At 34.0% G+C, this 15,835-nt stretch overlaps 1 protein-coding gene across 1 annotated transcript in view; it reads right to left on the bottom strand.

Moving 5' to 3' along the window:
• Positions 1-15,835, bottom strand: part of LOC149802766 (exocyst complex component 7-like) — an 85,397-nt gene that overhangs the window by 38,333 nt on the left and 31,229 nt on the right. The window contains exons 8-12 of the mRNA XM_089952195.1: positions 11,712-11,770; positions 10,416-10,468; positions 8,581-8,687; positions 2,609-2,713; positions 1,637-1,756 (exon numbers count right to left, since the gene is read on the bottom strand). Of these exons, the coding sequence (XP_089808321.1) occupies positions 1,637-1,756; positions 2,609-2,713; positions 8,581-8,687; positions 10,416-10,468; positions 11,712-11,770 (444 nt within the window). The remainder of the gene's footprint in view (positions 1-1,636; positions 1,757-2,608; positions 2,714-8,580; positions 8,688-10,415; positions 10,469-11,711; positions 11,771-15,835) is intronic.

The raw sequence follows: 15,835 nt of genomic DNA, 5'->3' as shown, positions 1-15,835 counted from the left end.
AAGTAATACAGGCTGATGATGATCTTAGTTGATCTATATTCAGGATTGTAGCCTTTATTATTACCATTCTTTCAGGAACATGTAACAGTTATGCTGGTTGTGCCTTGAACAATTGAACATGTGTGCCTTTTCATAAAGATTACCTCAGTTTGTTGTATCACTTATATCATTGAAAAAGAGGAACTATTGAGTACTTGGATCAACATAAATGAAACAGCTATTATCGACTAGCTTAAGTGTTATCTGGAAGAATGGGATTTGGTATAAAAAAATGCATAACGCAAAATTTGCATCTAATCTGTTTGGGAATAAATAAGGATGAAAGTTATGCTAGGCATGATTTGCACTGTGGAAGTACTGTAGATTATAGTACAGCCTGGTCTTCCGGGTAAACTCAAACCGGCCCATGAATTATGAAGTCTTTATTAACCTTTAGTTAAATAATAACAATAGCAATCATAGTAGTTTATAACAGTTTAGTAAGTGTTGGGACACTGAGAATGTACTTTTTTCATTTGCATACATGTCTTAGGAAATGGAAAAAAATATTTTTTCGTGTTACAAGATTTACAGCCATTATGATATTCTACTCAAAAAAAATTAAAATCTTTCAAGTTTAGACCTTAGCACAAGGATAAGCTAACCCCCACCCCTTCTTCCTGGCCCTTAACTTTTCCTAAATTATTTGGCTTATACATGAGTAGAGAAAATTAATCTGATCTGATAACTTAAATTATTTTTTACCAATATATATTTATCTCTTCCTTAGTCTGTTATTCACATTCAAATGGTTTGAATTACAAGGTGCCTATATTTTTTAAGTAGGTTAAAGTTCAAGGGAAACAACCTAGCAATCAATATTCATATGCAAATGTCTTAAGTCTTGGTATTAAAACGTTAAGAAAGAAAGAAAAGAATCCAGAAAAAAAACTAAACCCATGCTCAAATTTTAATAATCATTTGGGAATAAAAAAGCATCACTATTCAGAAAATACTGTCTGATGATATCCAAGAAAGGCACCCACAAAAGCTGTTTTATTTCTGTTGGTATGCCAAATCAACTGGACTAAAGTGCCTTGCCCAATGATTCACTGTGGTAGCTAAGCCAGGCTGATAAAATGCTAAGAATCAAACCCACACAATTTCAGTCATGAATTCAGCACAATTGGCATGGCTCCAAACAAAATGAATGACAGCATAGAAAACACATGTGATCCATGAAAATCCATCACCAGTGAACTTCAGTAATTAATGTACCTACCTCCTCTTCATTATCTGATTTGCAAAGATTTCAACATAAAACTCTGACACCACAAAATCTTAATGCTACAGCTGTAGCATGTAACATCGCAAAATAATTCCAATGTCACACCATGTTTGTGCAAGTGAAACAATAAACTGAGAAGGAAATTAAAACCACACAAAGAGTACAGAAGTAAAAGTTCAGTGGTTTAAGGGAAATCTATATCTTGTTTTTTAACCACGCAATAATGTACCCTTCCCAAATCGTTTGCACAAATCTTAATACAGAATCAAAATTAGCATTGTTCCCATATGTCGCAATCTGAAAATGCTGTCAAGCTGAGAAGCATAGATAGCACAAAAAAGAAATACAACTACACATAGAAGTAATTACCTCTAGTATCCTGTCTGTTTCTGGTTTAATTGCCCGCAGATGTCTGACAACTGGGAAGATCGAGACAACAGCAGTAAATTCATGTTTTCCTATGCTCTTCTTGGCACTGTTTGCTAATGCCTGACCAAAAAGAAAATTATCGATTTTACACATTTAATAAAACACCATCTAGTCAAGATATACAAAAACTGATGAAAATCTCTCCAGCCACTAAAATGTTATGGGCTGGACAAACAAATATTAACTGAGGGATGATGTCATAATAAAAAAAGTTGTATTTAAGATCATTTTATAAAAGGGCAACATCTGTTTCCTAATATATACTAATTATGCACATCTTAATTCAAGCACTAATCATTTTATTTAAAAATTTCAACTCTTATTCTCTCTTTAATGCATGAGTCAGATGTGTCAAAACCTTCTCCCCTTGGACTTGGACTTGAAGTACCTTTGCTGGATTTCGCAAATATTTTTAACAGAAACAACATGCGTGACTCTGCAGTTGGTTACGCTGAACAATTATTGTAAAATAAATAAACGTTTTTCAAAAAGTGTTTCAAAAAGTACTTTATAATAATTCATTTGTATTTGCCTCATTTATTACAATTTTCTGAGAACTAATTGGGAATCAAAGAAGACTTCTTTAAATATTCTTTTAGGAATTATTCAGATTTGTTTCCCTTGTATATCACTTGAGAATTTAAATTAACATTTGAAATACTATATGCATAAGTGTTTGTTGTGATTTCCTTTTAAAAGCATTTTCTACTATTGTTGTAAGTATTACAATCAAACAATGTAAGGGAGATAACTATTATAAAGTCTAATTGTTATCTTTTGAGCTATCCGTGACATACAACTGAACTGAAATACCTTGTCATTAATTTTAGCAAGACCATATAGTTTTGATATCTGGTAAAAGAAAATGGATAGTATGACATGTAGGAATCCCCCAAAATATGGTGTCCATACCTCTCCCTCCTGATAAACAACTTCCAGACCTGGTTGCACAACAGTGTCAAATGTACTCCTCTGAAGTTTTTCTGGAATGATCCTATTTAGCAACTGTAATTCACTCTAGACAGTAAAGAAAACAATACCTTTTTATAAACATCAGTCATTATCATTACGCTGCAAAATGCTGCATGCTAATCATTACACTGCAAAATGCTGTATACTGCTCATTACACTGCAAAATGCTGTATACTGGTCATTACACTGCAAAATGTTGTATATTGGTCATTACACTGCAAAATGCAGTATACTGGTCATTACACTGCAAAATGCTGTATACTGCTCATTACACTGCAAAATGCTGTATACTGGTCATTACACTGCAAAATGTTGTATACTGCTCATTACACTGCAAAATGCTGTATACTGGTCATTACACTGCAAAATGTTGTATACTGGTCATTACACTGCAAAATGCAGTATACTGGTCATTACACTGCAAAATGCTGTATACTGCTCATTACACTGCAAAATGCTGTATACTGGTCATTACACTGCAAAATGTTGTATACTGGTCATTACACTGCAAAATGCAGTATACTGGTCATTACACTGCAAAATGTTGTATACTGGTCATTACACTGCAAAATGCAGTATACTGGTCATTATACTGCAAAATGTTGTATACTGGTCATTACACTGCAAAATGTTGTATACTGGTCATTACACTGCAAAATGATGTATACTGGTCATTACACTGCAAAATGATGTATACTGGTCATTACACTGTAAAATGATGTATACTGGGACACTAATATTTTCATGATTTTACAATTTCAAAAATATAAGCAAATTTAATATTTGCTGCAGTATATTTGCTAATATTGTCTGGAAGACTCATTTATATTCAGCATTGTATTTGTAATATTAATTTGAGCTTTCACCTTTTTTAATCTTTCACCAGGTTGAAAAAGTATAGAGAATAAAAGATGTCATAAATTGTCTCATATGTGGTTAAAAGCAGCTGTCACTGAAAATGAAATAAAAAAATTAAAAATCATACAACGTAAATTATGATGCAGACTTCAGAAATGTAAACATTTTCAACAAGAATAACTGCCTTCAAAGAGACTTTATACAAAATTATCTGTGAATGTAATATGAATGAAATGAGGATAGTATCAAATTTCCATCCTTTTTGCAACAAATACACTTTTTTAAAAAATTTGAGTTGTCCACTTCCAATAACAAAAAGTATATGTTTGTAAATTAGGTTTCTCCCACAATATTTATTCAAACACTATCATTAAAGGAAGAAAACTCCACTAATTCTTGAATCCAGATCCCCCCCATATTTGTCTTTATGCTCAAGAAAGGGAAGAAACTCTAGATGTTTACTGCTATAATGGATGTTTACCAGTTTAAGTATAAGCAAAACATCATTGAAGGTGGTTGCATTTCATGGAGGTCTGAGAGGGCTTAAATAGTAATGTGATCAGGTAAATATTCTCAGACAAAGTTTTGGAGTAAAATATTTCTTTGATAATATTTAACCAGTCGTAATACACTAGGAGTATGACTACCACCTTGCAGATACAGCCCTCCTCAGTTATACTTGAGCTATAAAAAAGCTAAAAGCTTACTGCCCACAGAGATGGGTTGTTGTTATTGTTGTTGTTGTTGTAGGGTTTAACGCCATTTTTCAGCACACGATAGGCTATACATGGCGGCCAGTATTAATGGTGGAGGAAGAACCTGGGAAAACCCCAGAAAGAACCACTGACCCATGAGAAGCTACTGGCAAGCTTTCTCACATACCCACATTAGCCGAATCCGAGACTTGAACCCATGCAGACAGAGGTGATATGGCAGTGATCTGTAACGAAGAGCGCTTTAGACCACTTGGGGGCCCCCCCCATATAGATGGGAGATGGACAAAAGAATTGGCACCAAAACCCATCCATACTCAAGTTACTAATGGAGTGGAATGCACACTCTGCCAGTAGCATGCAACTGCAGGATGGTTGGAAGGGTGTATCCAAATAATGATAGGGTGAGTATCATGTTTTACTCCAAAACTTTCTTTCTTCTTCAATCATGTTACCTGATCATACTATCTTAAGAGAATAGGTAGGATGTGGAGGGAGCTACTTCCCCTTACCCTGGATAAGGCCAGTCCCCCAAGATATGTGAGGCAGCTTCAACTCTTGCAAAATAACTAGGCTGGTGTAGTGAATCCATATGGCTAAATGTGACTGGCAGAGACAAATTTTCCTCCCAACATCCCAAGGAAGTCTCAATGCTGTGTCACTGAGAAGCTGCCAAATGACCTGGAACCATCTCAAAAGATGAGAGATGAGAGATGAACCAATAATGCTCTTGATAGCAGTCCCAATGGTACCTTATTCAACACATCAGAACCCATGGTAGATGACCTTTCACGCACAAGGCCAAAGCCTTCAGTTGTGACTATCAAAATATACCACCAGGTCAGAGAGGTCTTTGCTTTGTCCTATATCCTCCCTTGCAGGAGGATGCGATGTAGCTTAGATTTTGGAGCAAAAACATTTTATTGTGATATGTGCTAACTTTTTCACCTCAAGAAGTCATAGGAGAAAGTTAGCTAACTAGGGTAATAAGCTTGAAGCAGAAGAATGTCTTCACTGATAGAAAATTCTCGACTTCCTCTCCTATGCTTTCAAAAGTTGTGAGCCTTCTGCCCAAGTAATTCTCTCCACATTCCTTCTGAGAACTGTTTGTCCATGAGAGAACTGAAGATACCATTGAGATAATTTCAAGACATGTTTTAAATGGAAAGAAGCCCTGTTCACTGGTGTCAATGCAATATGAAGGTATAAATGCTCTACATGCAAGTGTTTGGTCTGGAATGTATGGATCTTATTTAGAACACAAATGTTGTTGTTGTTATAGGGTTTAATGCCATTTTTCAGCACAAGATAGACTATACACGGTGGCCAATATAAATGGTGGAGGAAGAACCAGGGAAAACCCCAGAAAGAACCACTGACCCACAAGAAGCTACTGGCAAGCTTTGCATATACCCACATCAGCCGAGCCCCAAACTCGAACCCAAACAGACAGAGGTGAGATGGCAGTGATCCATAATGGTGAGCGCTTTAGACCACTCAGCCACTAAGAAGCCCCCCAGGATATAAATGTATAATGCAAACATTGAATGGAAAAACATGGGGCTGCAATCTTGACCAGGTGTAGTACACAATTAAATGGAAGGCTATTAGTGCACAAGTAAAAAAAGAGGATGACACTATTAGTAGTTCTGCCACTGAATCTACATCGGTACGAGAGAGAGCAACAGGAGTCAACACCAGCTCAGACACAGCCTTATTAGTCATTTAAAAAATTTTGATTATTAGCAATGGCAGCTATGAATGATTGCAGATCAGCATTATTTTTATAAACCGTATAAGCCTTCAGGCCAACATGATTTCTGTAAAGATTTGGTCAAATTCTGTTTAGCGGTTTCAAAAAACTATTAAAATCTGTATCCCTGCAGCCACAATTACTAGTGGGTAAACATCATTTGCAAAAACTTGTAAGACTTCCAAGTGTGATGTTTTCTGTCAGATTTGGTCAAACTCTGTTGAATATTTTATGAGAAGAAAGTTAAAAGATTTTTTTGATTTTACACACAGTGAACATATCTGATGGAAGCTGGCATCATTTGTACAAATTTAAAATGATTCCAAGCCAAAATGCTTCTGTCAAATATGGTCAAATTCTGTTTTTCAGTTTTTGGGAAGAAGTGGTTTCCTTCAGTTTTAGTAAATGAGGCTGTATTTCTTACAACACTAAGTAAAAACCATCCACAAAGTCTGGTCAAGGAACTTATTCTAGAACAAAACCCATCTTTCTTTGTTCTACAATCATATTAACATTTGACCTTATAACGCCAAAATCAACAGGCCTCTTCCTTATGGCATGTCTCCCATAATCTCTGATCAAGGTACATGCTCAAGAAATAAAATCATTATTCAAAAGCCATTTCTCGTCTTCCAGTCACTGTGACCATGACCAATGATCTTTGGACCTCAAAATCAACATGCTTCTTTCTTAATTAAAGTGTAAGCCATCCACGAACTTTGGTGAAGGTACACTGTGGAGAACTGAAACTATTTTGCAGAAAACACTTTTAATTTTTCAGCCACATTAATCCTGACCTTTGACCCTGTAAATAAACCAATTACAATGTTTGGTCCAGGTTTGTGATGCAGAACTAATGTTATTATAAGAGTGAAAACATTGTCTTCCTTCAGTCATAATGACCTATACCTTTTTAAACTTTTGAAGCTAAAATCAATAGGTTTCTTCCTTAACCCAAGTACAAACCATCCAGAAAGTTTGGTAACAGTAGTTTGCAAAGAACTCAAATTAGTGTGCAGAAGAAAAAAAATAGGGAATTGATGGATGGACTTATGGACAGACAGAAGGACAGATAGACAACATCATAACAAAATATGTCCCACCTTTTAGTGGGCATATTAAAATTAATGGGGAATGTCCTAAAAGCAGTGAATTTGCTACAACAGTAAGATACAATGACAGAGATAGAGTTATTGTATTAAGCATCTGAAGAGCCATAGTGGCTCAGTTGTTAGCATGCAGGACTCATGACCGAAAGGATGAGGGTTCAAATCCTACCATCAGATCAACCTAGGTCAGCTACTGTGGTGTGTCCTTGCACAAGGCACTTTACTCCAATTGCCTTGGCACTAAATAGCCTACTTGTATTGCAGTGCCTTAAGGCACCAAACAAACAAACATCTGAAAATGTAAGCATTTCCAATGAGAGATAAATAACTGTCAACAGTGTGGACAACTGGTCAACTCAGAAATGAACAGCAGCTTGTTCATGCATAGATGTCACACATAAATGAACTCATTCAAGGATGTCATCCTATACACTATACTTTACCACAATCTGTTCCAAAATAAAGCCTTAAAAGTGTGAATTTTTTTGCTGTTGTTGTAGGGTTAATGCCACTTTTCAGCATTCGATAGGCTATACATGGCGGCCAGTATTAATGGTGGAGGATGAACCCGGGAAAAATCCGGAAAGAACCACCAACCCACAAGAAGCTACTGGCAAGCTTTCTCACATACCCACATTGGCCGAATCCAAGACTCGAACCCACGCAGACAGAGGTGAGATGGCAATGATCCGTAACAGAGAGCACTTTAGACCACTCGGCCACTTGGGGCCCTTCAAAAGTGTGAATAACTGCAGCCAATTAAAATGCAAGAAAATCTTATTAATATACATGGATGTCACTATTTATTGAAATCATCCAATAGCTCAAATTATATAAGAGTATGCACCATCTTTGATAAAATTTGTTAAAATATAAAGCATCTACTGTGTTGACATGCTCAGCCAATCACATGCAATAATACCTCTTTAATACAGGACATTGTCAAATTCATCCAAGATCACAATGAAGTAAACCTATACAACAAGTAAACCTATACAACAAGTAAACCTAGTATGCATGTCACAGAATGAACTGTCTTAACATCATAATGATTCATCTCCTGTGTGAAGAAAACCTATTAAGTGATTTAGGAAATACATGTATAAGCAGAGAAAAAACCTGTAACCATAAGCTTCAAAGGGGTGAGCAAGTGCATCATGAATGAACTGTCTTAGTTTCAAGATGACTCAAAACATATCTGATGAGATACAATCAAGGGCTGTAGGAACATAAAAATACTTGCAATGACTATTTAGGAGTGTTCACAAGCAAGTGTTCATGGGCAGATGATTGATGCATGATGGATGCAGGGCCAAACAATAAGCTTACTTGCCTTCAGCTAAAAAGAGTTATAAAAAAAGAAACAATTATTTCTACCCATGTAGGGTTCAAAATAAAATAATTTGAAAATGATTGATCAGAAACTAAAATCCTTAACATGAATTAAAATTTCTTAAAGCTTATGTTTATATTATGTACCTGCATCAGTTTCTGGAGTGCTGACAGTTCAGTGATATAGATTTCTATGTCTATATCAGGCCCCTCCTCTTTGTAAGCATCTGTATTGGACCCTTGTCTCCTATGGCCTGAAAATATACCAGAAAGTGCCTCACAATCTTAAAACAAAATGTCCATATAAATTTACTTTTCTTTTTTCACAAAAAAAAATATCTTTCTCCACATTTGAAAAATATTCAACTGAAAAAAGTTTTAATCTCACTGATCCAACTTCCTTTCCCACCCATGTGACCTAGAACTCTCAAAGATTTCCCACTAATACTTTTTTCATCTCAGTATGATTGTCTAGTATCGAGTGTCTCAAATCAGTTATTGTCACATGACTGTTCAGTGATGCATTAAGAAGCTTTAACTGTCAAAACACAGCATGTATTATCTCCAATGATGCAATTTGTGATCTGATGAAATACTGGAATGATATTATTTGTTAGATAGTTGGCAATGCAACATGACTATTGCTTCGAATTAAATGACTTATTTTCTGCTCAGCAGAATGAGTGCACTTTTGCTGTGGAGCTTATTTACTACTAATGCCACTTTTCAAAAACTTTAATGGTTTTCATTTCTCGAAAAGAGGAAATGCATGAAAGAACAAGCAGTCTAACTGCATGTAAAGGTCTAGCTGAACTGGTGTCCACATAAAAAAACATGGAACTGAGACTGCCAATAACAGTGAAAATATGTTTCCACTGAAAAATGGTCATTATGGATGCATTTACGTATTCAGTGGTAAAAAATGATGCATCATAGTTAAAAAGCATGTCAAAGTTGGAAACATGGCATCATGTTACTCCTGATCTAATGATGGGAACATTTTACTGCAGACAATTCAAAACTTGCCTGTTTAATTCCTGATCGTATCATTTCAATGACTGTAGTCAAATAGGTCTACAACAGATGAACTAGAGTTATTAGAAACAGATGCATGGCAATGGAGCCTGTTTGCTATTATTTGGTCAGCTGGGCATTAAACAGCACTTGTGGTGTAAAATCAGTCTGGAGAAGACAGGCATTCAGGGGCCACGGTTCTTCTAATGATGATACTGAATGCTGAATATCAATCTCATTCAAAATCTTATCAAAATAAACTTAATGAAAAAACTTGGATGGATGGACAGATGGATAGGTGATTACTATATTACTTAAAACAACCAGAAATAATGCTTGCTCAAAACTACCCACAACACTTGTTATTGGGTTTTCATTTTTTATTCATGGAATATCAATTTTTTAAAAAATTTATGACTGCAACAAACCATAAATTTTAGTACCTAATAAAAATGTTTACACCATATATGCTATTTCTGCCAGAGGAAAATCACAAATAGCAGTATAAAAAATTGATGCCGACAAAAATAAAAGAATTCAGTATTATTAAACAGATAATAAGTATGGTTATCTTTTTTTGTGTCCAAAAGTCAGGCATTGCATACTTTGACATATAAAGTTAATCTTAATCATAACAAGACCAAGACAAATAGACAAAAGGAGAGTGAACAAAAATCATATAATGATGATAAAACTAGCATCACCTGGTGGTGACAAGGGGAGGTAATGGACAAGAGTTATTACCCTTTGTCTACATGATTTACATACAGATAGATGGTGAAAGAAAATCATCATAGCTTCTACTTTTCAAAGGTAATCATAAAACTTAATTTAATACAAGATTAACAATATCGTACAATGACTGATAAGCTGCAACACTTTTTCAGTCATATTAATGACATCATGCATGTTTCCAGTGCCAGACAGTGCATTAGGGCCATGTACAGTGATAACATTAAGCCTCTTACCTGGTTCAAATGGGGATTTTAGCAGACCCGTTGATGCCTTTTTTGTGTACTGTCTGAAAATGCAGAACAAAACCATTTTACATGTCTCTGAACAAAACATTTTTTCAAGCACTTTGGCATGCATGCAGATTTTATAATCAGAACAGATGTAACACAGGAAAAGAATGAACACAAGTAACTGATTCAAATTTGGTTTCAAATACGAAACACATAATCTTATATGCAAAATCTTGAAATCTGTAAAATTTGCAGCAGAAATGTATTTTCTCAACAAAATTCTTAATTATTCATTCTCTTTCTCCATTCTCCATGCATGTTACCCCCATATCCACTCCTTCTCACTCCAAATCATACATGTCAATACAACTGTTCACATTGAACAATTATCCACAATTACATTTTTGGGCAAGAACACCTGTCTACATGGGTAATTAATGTGTTGATCAATGTTTTGCATGCAGAGCTTTGACTCTGAATGTCGCTTGTACTTAAATCTACCTTGTGCAAAAAGCAGACCATGATGTCACTGTGCCTGGCTGCTGCCACATTGTTTTTGGACAAAGAACCAACGCTTATTAACACATAGTAATTCACAACTTATATGCAAAAATAAAGTTGTTTTTATTTGCACTTCCTTCACTATGTAATGTATTAATATAATTAACTATAATATATGTGTGTACAATAATTTTGTACATTTTATTTCTTTGTCATCCTTTTTTTGTTTTCAAATCTACGTTGAGTAAAACTCTTGTAATGGATGGGGAGCAGTTCCCTTGGCAGTTTCATTTCAAAATATTCAGGGTATATGTATCAGTAATGAAATGCAAGCAATATGGAATTATACTGCTCTAGACAGAGTCATCAAATTTAATTATGATTAATACAGTCTGCAGGTTTAACCACCACTGTAACTAAATATTGCAATGCACATCTACCTATATTCAGATGAAAAAATTTAACACCTGGTACATGGTTTTCAGTAAGAATAATAACTCAGAAAAGCTCACTGAAGGTAAAAAGTACAAGTGCCATTCAAAACATACCTAAATGTGCTATCAATGTTTCAACCATTGTCAGAGATTTCTTCAAAAACAATAGAGAAAAAAAAATAGTTTACTCACACAATTCTTTTAATATTCTTTCTAGTTGAAAAAACTATTCATTTTGAATCACAATTATGAACAACATCAGACATCAATTTAAAACTTCTGAAACTTTTTCTTACTTTTAAAACATATCCAAAAGCCTTTATTTAAAATAGAAATGAAAGTAATGAAAAATAAGTTTACTCACACAATTTTTTTAATATTCATTCTAGCAGGTGTGTCTTTGGCTGGTCTAAATTTGCTAACCTGGTAAAATTCAATAAAAGAGAATGTACATTGCTAGGGCAAAATGTGAGTAGCCGCTGGAGTATGAAACATCAGCATCATTTATTTTTTTTAAAAATTAAACAGCCACTGCATGGAACACAAATTACTCCTTAAGATTATAGTTTATGTGTGTGAAATAATCAGCATTTTGAATTCATTCTGAAAATGTAAATTTTTAATGAGTACTATTTTTAGAAACTCTGGTGATGCAAAAAGAAGAAGGTGCCTCAGCAGTAAGAAAATGACAGAAGTGTATGATCCGAAAGTCAGAAGTGTATGATACAACAGTCAAAAGTGTATGATATGACAGTCAGAAGTGTATGAAAATTCACTTAGCTGAGAAAGATTTTAGCAGAGACAAAATAATTGAAATCACTTTAATGCATGTTGTACAATTAAGAAACTCCTTCAAATGTTTCGCAAAGGAGGTCCACTGACAATGATAAATAAGTGGGCAAACCAAAATCTGTGAGCAAGGATGGTGCATATGTCTTGTACATCACAATTTCTGACAATAATAAATAATCTGTACAATACAAGACAGTGGTTTTTAATGACTCTGTTTTTGCCCATGTGACTGAAAGTATTGTCAATATAATGCTAAACAGTTAGGATTTAGAAGATGTACTCTAAGCAAGCAAATGACATTTTTCTCATCAGAATCATCCATTACATATTTTTGGTTTAAAGAGAGACAAAACTGAACAGATTTCAGATCCCCTCATTTATACCAGATGTTAGCTATTAACAACTAAATTACTGCAGTATGAATTAAACCCATTTGCTTGCAAATGGAAATGAATGTCGGTATACTAATCAACTTATACAGAGATGAATGCATCTTGTTTGTAAATGATACATCCATGAAATTAGGTACCCACCACTATGTATTCTTTTTATCCAAACCACGAAATTTAAAACCCCTGAAAATGAAGTGTTTAACAATATATGACAATTAAATCCAAGCCTGAAAAAGAATACATCAATGTTTAATCACAATCATCTTGCTAATGACATTTGGGACTATCAATCAATCTTAGCCAGAGGACTTTAGGACTCCATACATTTATGTAAGTATTGTTTTCTTGCACATTTTTGTCTGGATTCTTTTAGAAATAACATTGATGTTAGCTAATTTCATATAATGTCGATGTAAGTGGTTACTCACTTTTGACCCAGTACTGTAGACAAACAAATATAAGCAAGGAGACATGAATATAAATGTTAAGTTCTTAGTCACTGGTATACAGAAGATATTATATATTTTCAAAGAGTCACTGGTATACAGAAGATATTATATATTTTCAAAGAGTTTATCTTTATTCAGATGTACCTCAGATCAAGGGATATGTGAGTTTCAACAAATGTGTAACTTCCTTACTTTAAGACACAAATGAACTATTAAACTAAACTGTTATGCAATATCTACCATGTAGGTCTTGTCTGGGATCTATGATGTACCATATATACCTGCTTACAAACCAAGTGCAAGTGCATTTTGTATAGATCCAGATCTACCATCAAATAATGCACCAGCCTATCTAGATCACAGCAGTTTGTTAGGAATAAAGAGCTGAAGAAAAAAAATACCCTGATCAGCAAGTACATGATATGACCACAAATTAGGATCTACGTGAATGTAATTGGACTAGACTTACAAGCAAGTACATATGGTAATCTCCCTATACATGACATTAAAACACTAACACAACAACTAACATTCACGACACTACTGCAAAAGCTATATCTTGACAAGGTAGGCAAAACAGTAAAATCTCATGATTACCAGTAACAAAATATAATTGGTGGTTTGTCAAGATAGAAATTTTATCTTTCCGCAATAAATACATGATATATTAAACTGTAATGCAAAGAAAACATTTGCTTCATATTGCACTGGTTTTAAAATTCAGGCAGGTAGGTAGATTTTTTTAACATTATATATTACAATATTATTAATGATAATGTACTAAGCATTTCAAAGTCAAGGCCAAACAAGGCTAAATTAAATATATAAATCAATTGTGGATTTTTCTTTTTTTTAATATTTTTTTCTTCTTTTACCATTGGGGAAAAAGTGCTAGGGTCACCAATGAACAACAGGGATGTTAGTCAACCAGAAACATTTTTTTTTGGCCAAAGGCATAAAAGCATATTTTAATGAGTGACAAAGCCACAATTTAAATACATCATTCTTTTACCACTGTTACATCTTTAGGCTCAAACATACAGTAACATCGAAAGAGTGAAAACAACAAGCTTTTTAAAACTGAACAAATAATTTATTTTCCTGAAAAAATTCTGTACAAATGAAAAAAAGGAGAAGAACTGACGGTTTCAAGAATCAAATCCAAAAATAATCTAAGAATAATCCACGAATTAAATTACAAAAGTCCTAGTAATAAATGTTCTAATAATTTCAAGTTCGAATCCTGATGGAAAATCCAAGATGGATGACGATGACGTATGCTGTAGTCAGTACTTTGCTTATCTACAGTTCCTTGTAGAATTACAAAAACTGTACTCTAAATTTGTAAGCAATGTCTTTCCAAAAATTTTATGTGAGCACTCCTTAAAATATTTCCAGAGAAAAAAGAACTAATCCTTTTGAAATCCAACTGATCTGAAGAAAATTATAACTCAAAATCTGTCTACAACAAAATAACCTGACATCAGTGTAAAAAGCCCAAAACTGAGAAATCTCTCTCAAAGCATCTCTATTAAAACTAACAAATATGTAGTAATGGAAAAACTGAAATGCAAAATCGAAAGGGGGGTCACAAGATCGTGTTTATGTCATGTACACCAAAAACATGACCCTGACAAAAACCAATCATTTTACTCCAAGAAATAAAAAATAAAAAAATTTGTTTACATCTTAAATCATGTCCCATCATGACGTTGGAAACAACCAATCATTTTAAAATAAGATAGAACTTGTTTACAAAGGTTGTTACAATTTCTGAAACAAGGTCAGGATTTAGATCAACACCTGGTGTTTACGAAAGAATGATTCAGATCAACTGATTTTCTGGAAAAATATCATCTCCAGTAAATAAATTTACATTATAATAGCATATAATAGAATAAAAATTTTAAAACTGACAAACAATTAAATTAAAATAAATATGAATTAAATCAGATATATGTAACACCACAACATGAAATATATATCCAATATGACTTCATTTATGTGTGTGTGTTTGTCCATGTCTGTATGTGTGTCCATATTAACTTGGATCATATTAGGCGACCTTTAGCAATAGCAGCGATTTGAAACAACATGTACTTGCAACAAACTACATATCGGATACATTACAGATTATTTTACCATATCTAATCACAGCAACAATTTGCATCAAACAAAGTGACATTAAATGGTAGAATTGTTTACATGACATTATTCAATGTGACATCAAATGGCAACGTTGTTTACATGACAGAACTCAATGTGACATCAAATGGTAACATTGTTTACATGACAGAACTCAATGTGACATCAATTGGTAATGTTTACATGACATACTGGTGACATAACTTCACAGAGAGGTGAAAGCTGGTGACTCATCAATTTTATGCGAACAAAATTTCCACGCTTACAAGGTAATGCAGTTTCAATTTATGATTTCATATCACAAATTTCAACTTTTTCTTGCAGCCACTATAATTCTTGTAGGAATATACCTGACAGCATCATATGGCACCATGGAAAATCATATCATTTCTTGTGGTAAAATGTAAGGATAACATGAAAATTAAAGGAATAAAGAATAGTAATTTCTTTTGTAAATTATGTTTCTCCTTTAATACCTGATCATATTACATTATATTAGATAACTTTCCTTTCTACATCCTAATGAAACCCTCCTGGAAAGATGGAAAACAAAGAGATGTCTTTTTGTCTATATATTGTACCAAGGGAAGCAACTCTTAAGGTAAACTCCCATTTCTACTCACTAGGTGCCTACTGGTACATCCAGTTTAAACAAGTTTTTACATGAGTGAGACTTTAAAGAATGTTTGCATTGTGGGGATATGAGAAAC

This window comes from Sinohyriopsis cumingii, chromosome 3, assembly GCF_028554795.1.
Source record: "Sinohyriopsis cumingii isolate HCF-2022 chromosome 3, ASM2855479v2, whole genome shotgun sequence".
Classification (NCBI taxonomy): Eukaryota; Metazoa; Mollusca; class Bivalvia; order Unionida; family Unionidae; genus Sinohyriopsis; species Sinohyriopsis cumingii.
This window is presented reverse-complemented; position numbering and strand designations above follow the sequence as displayed.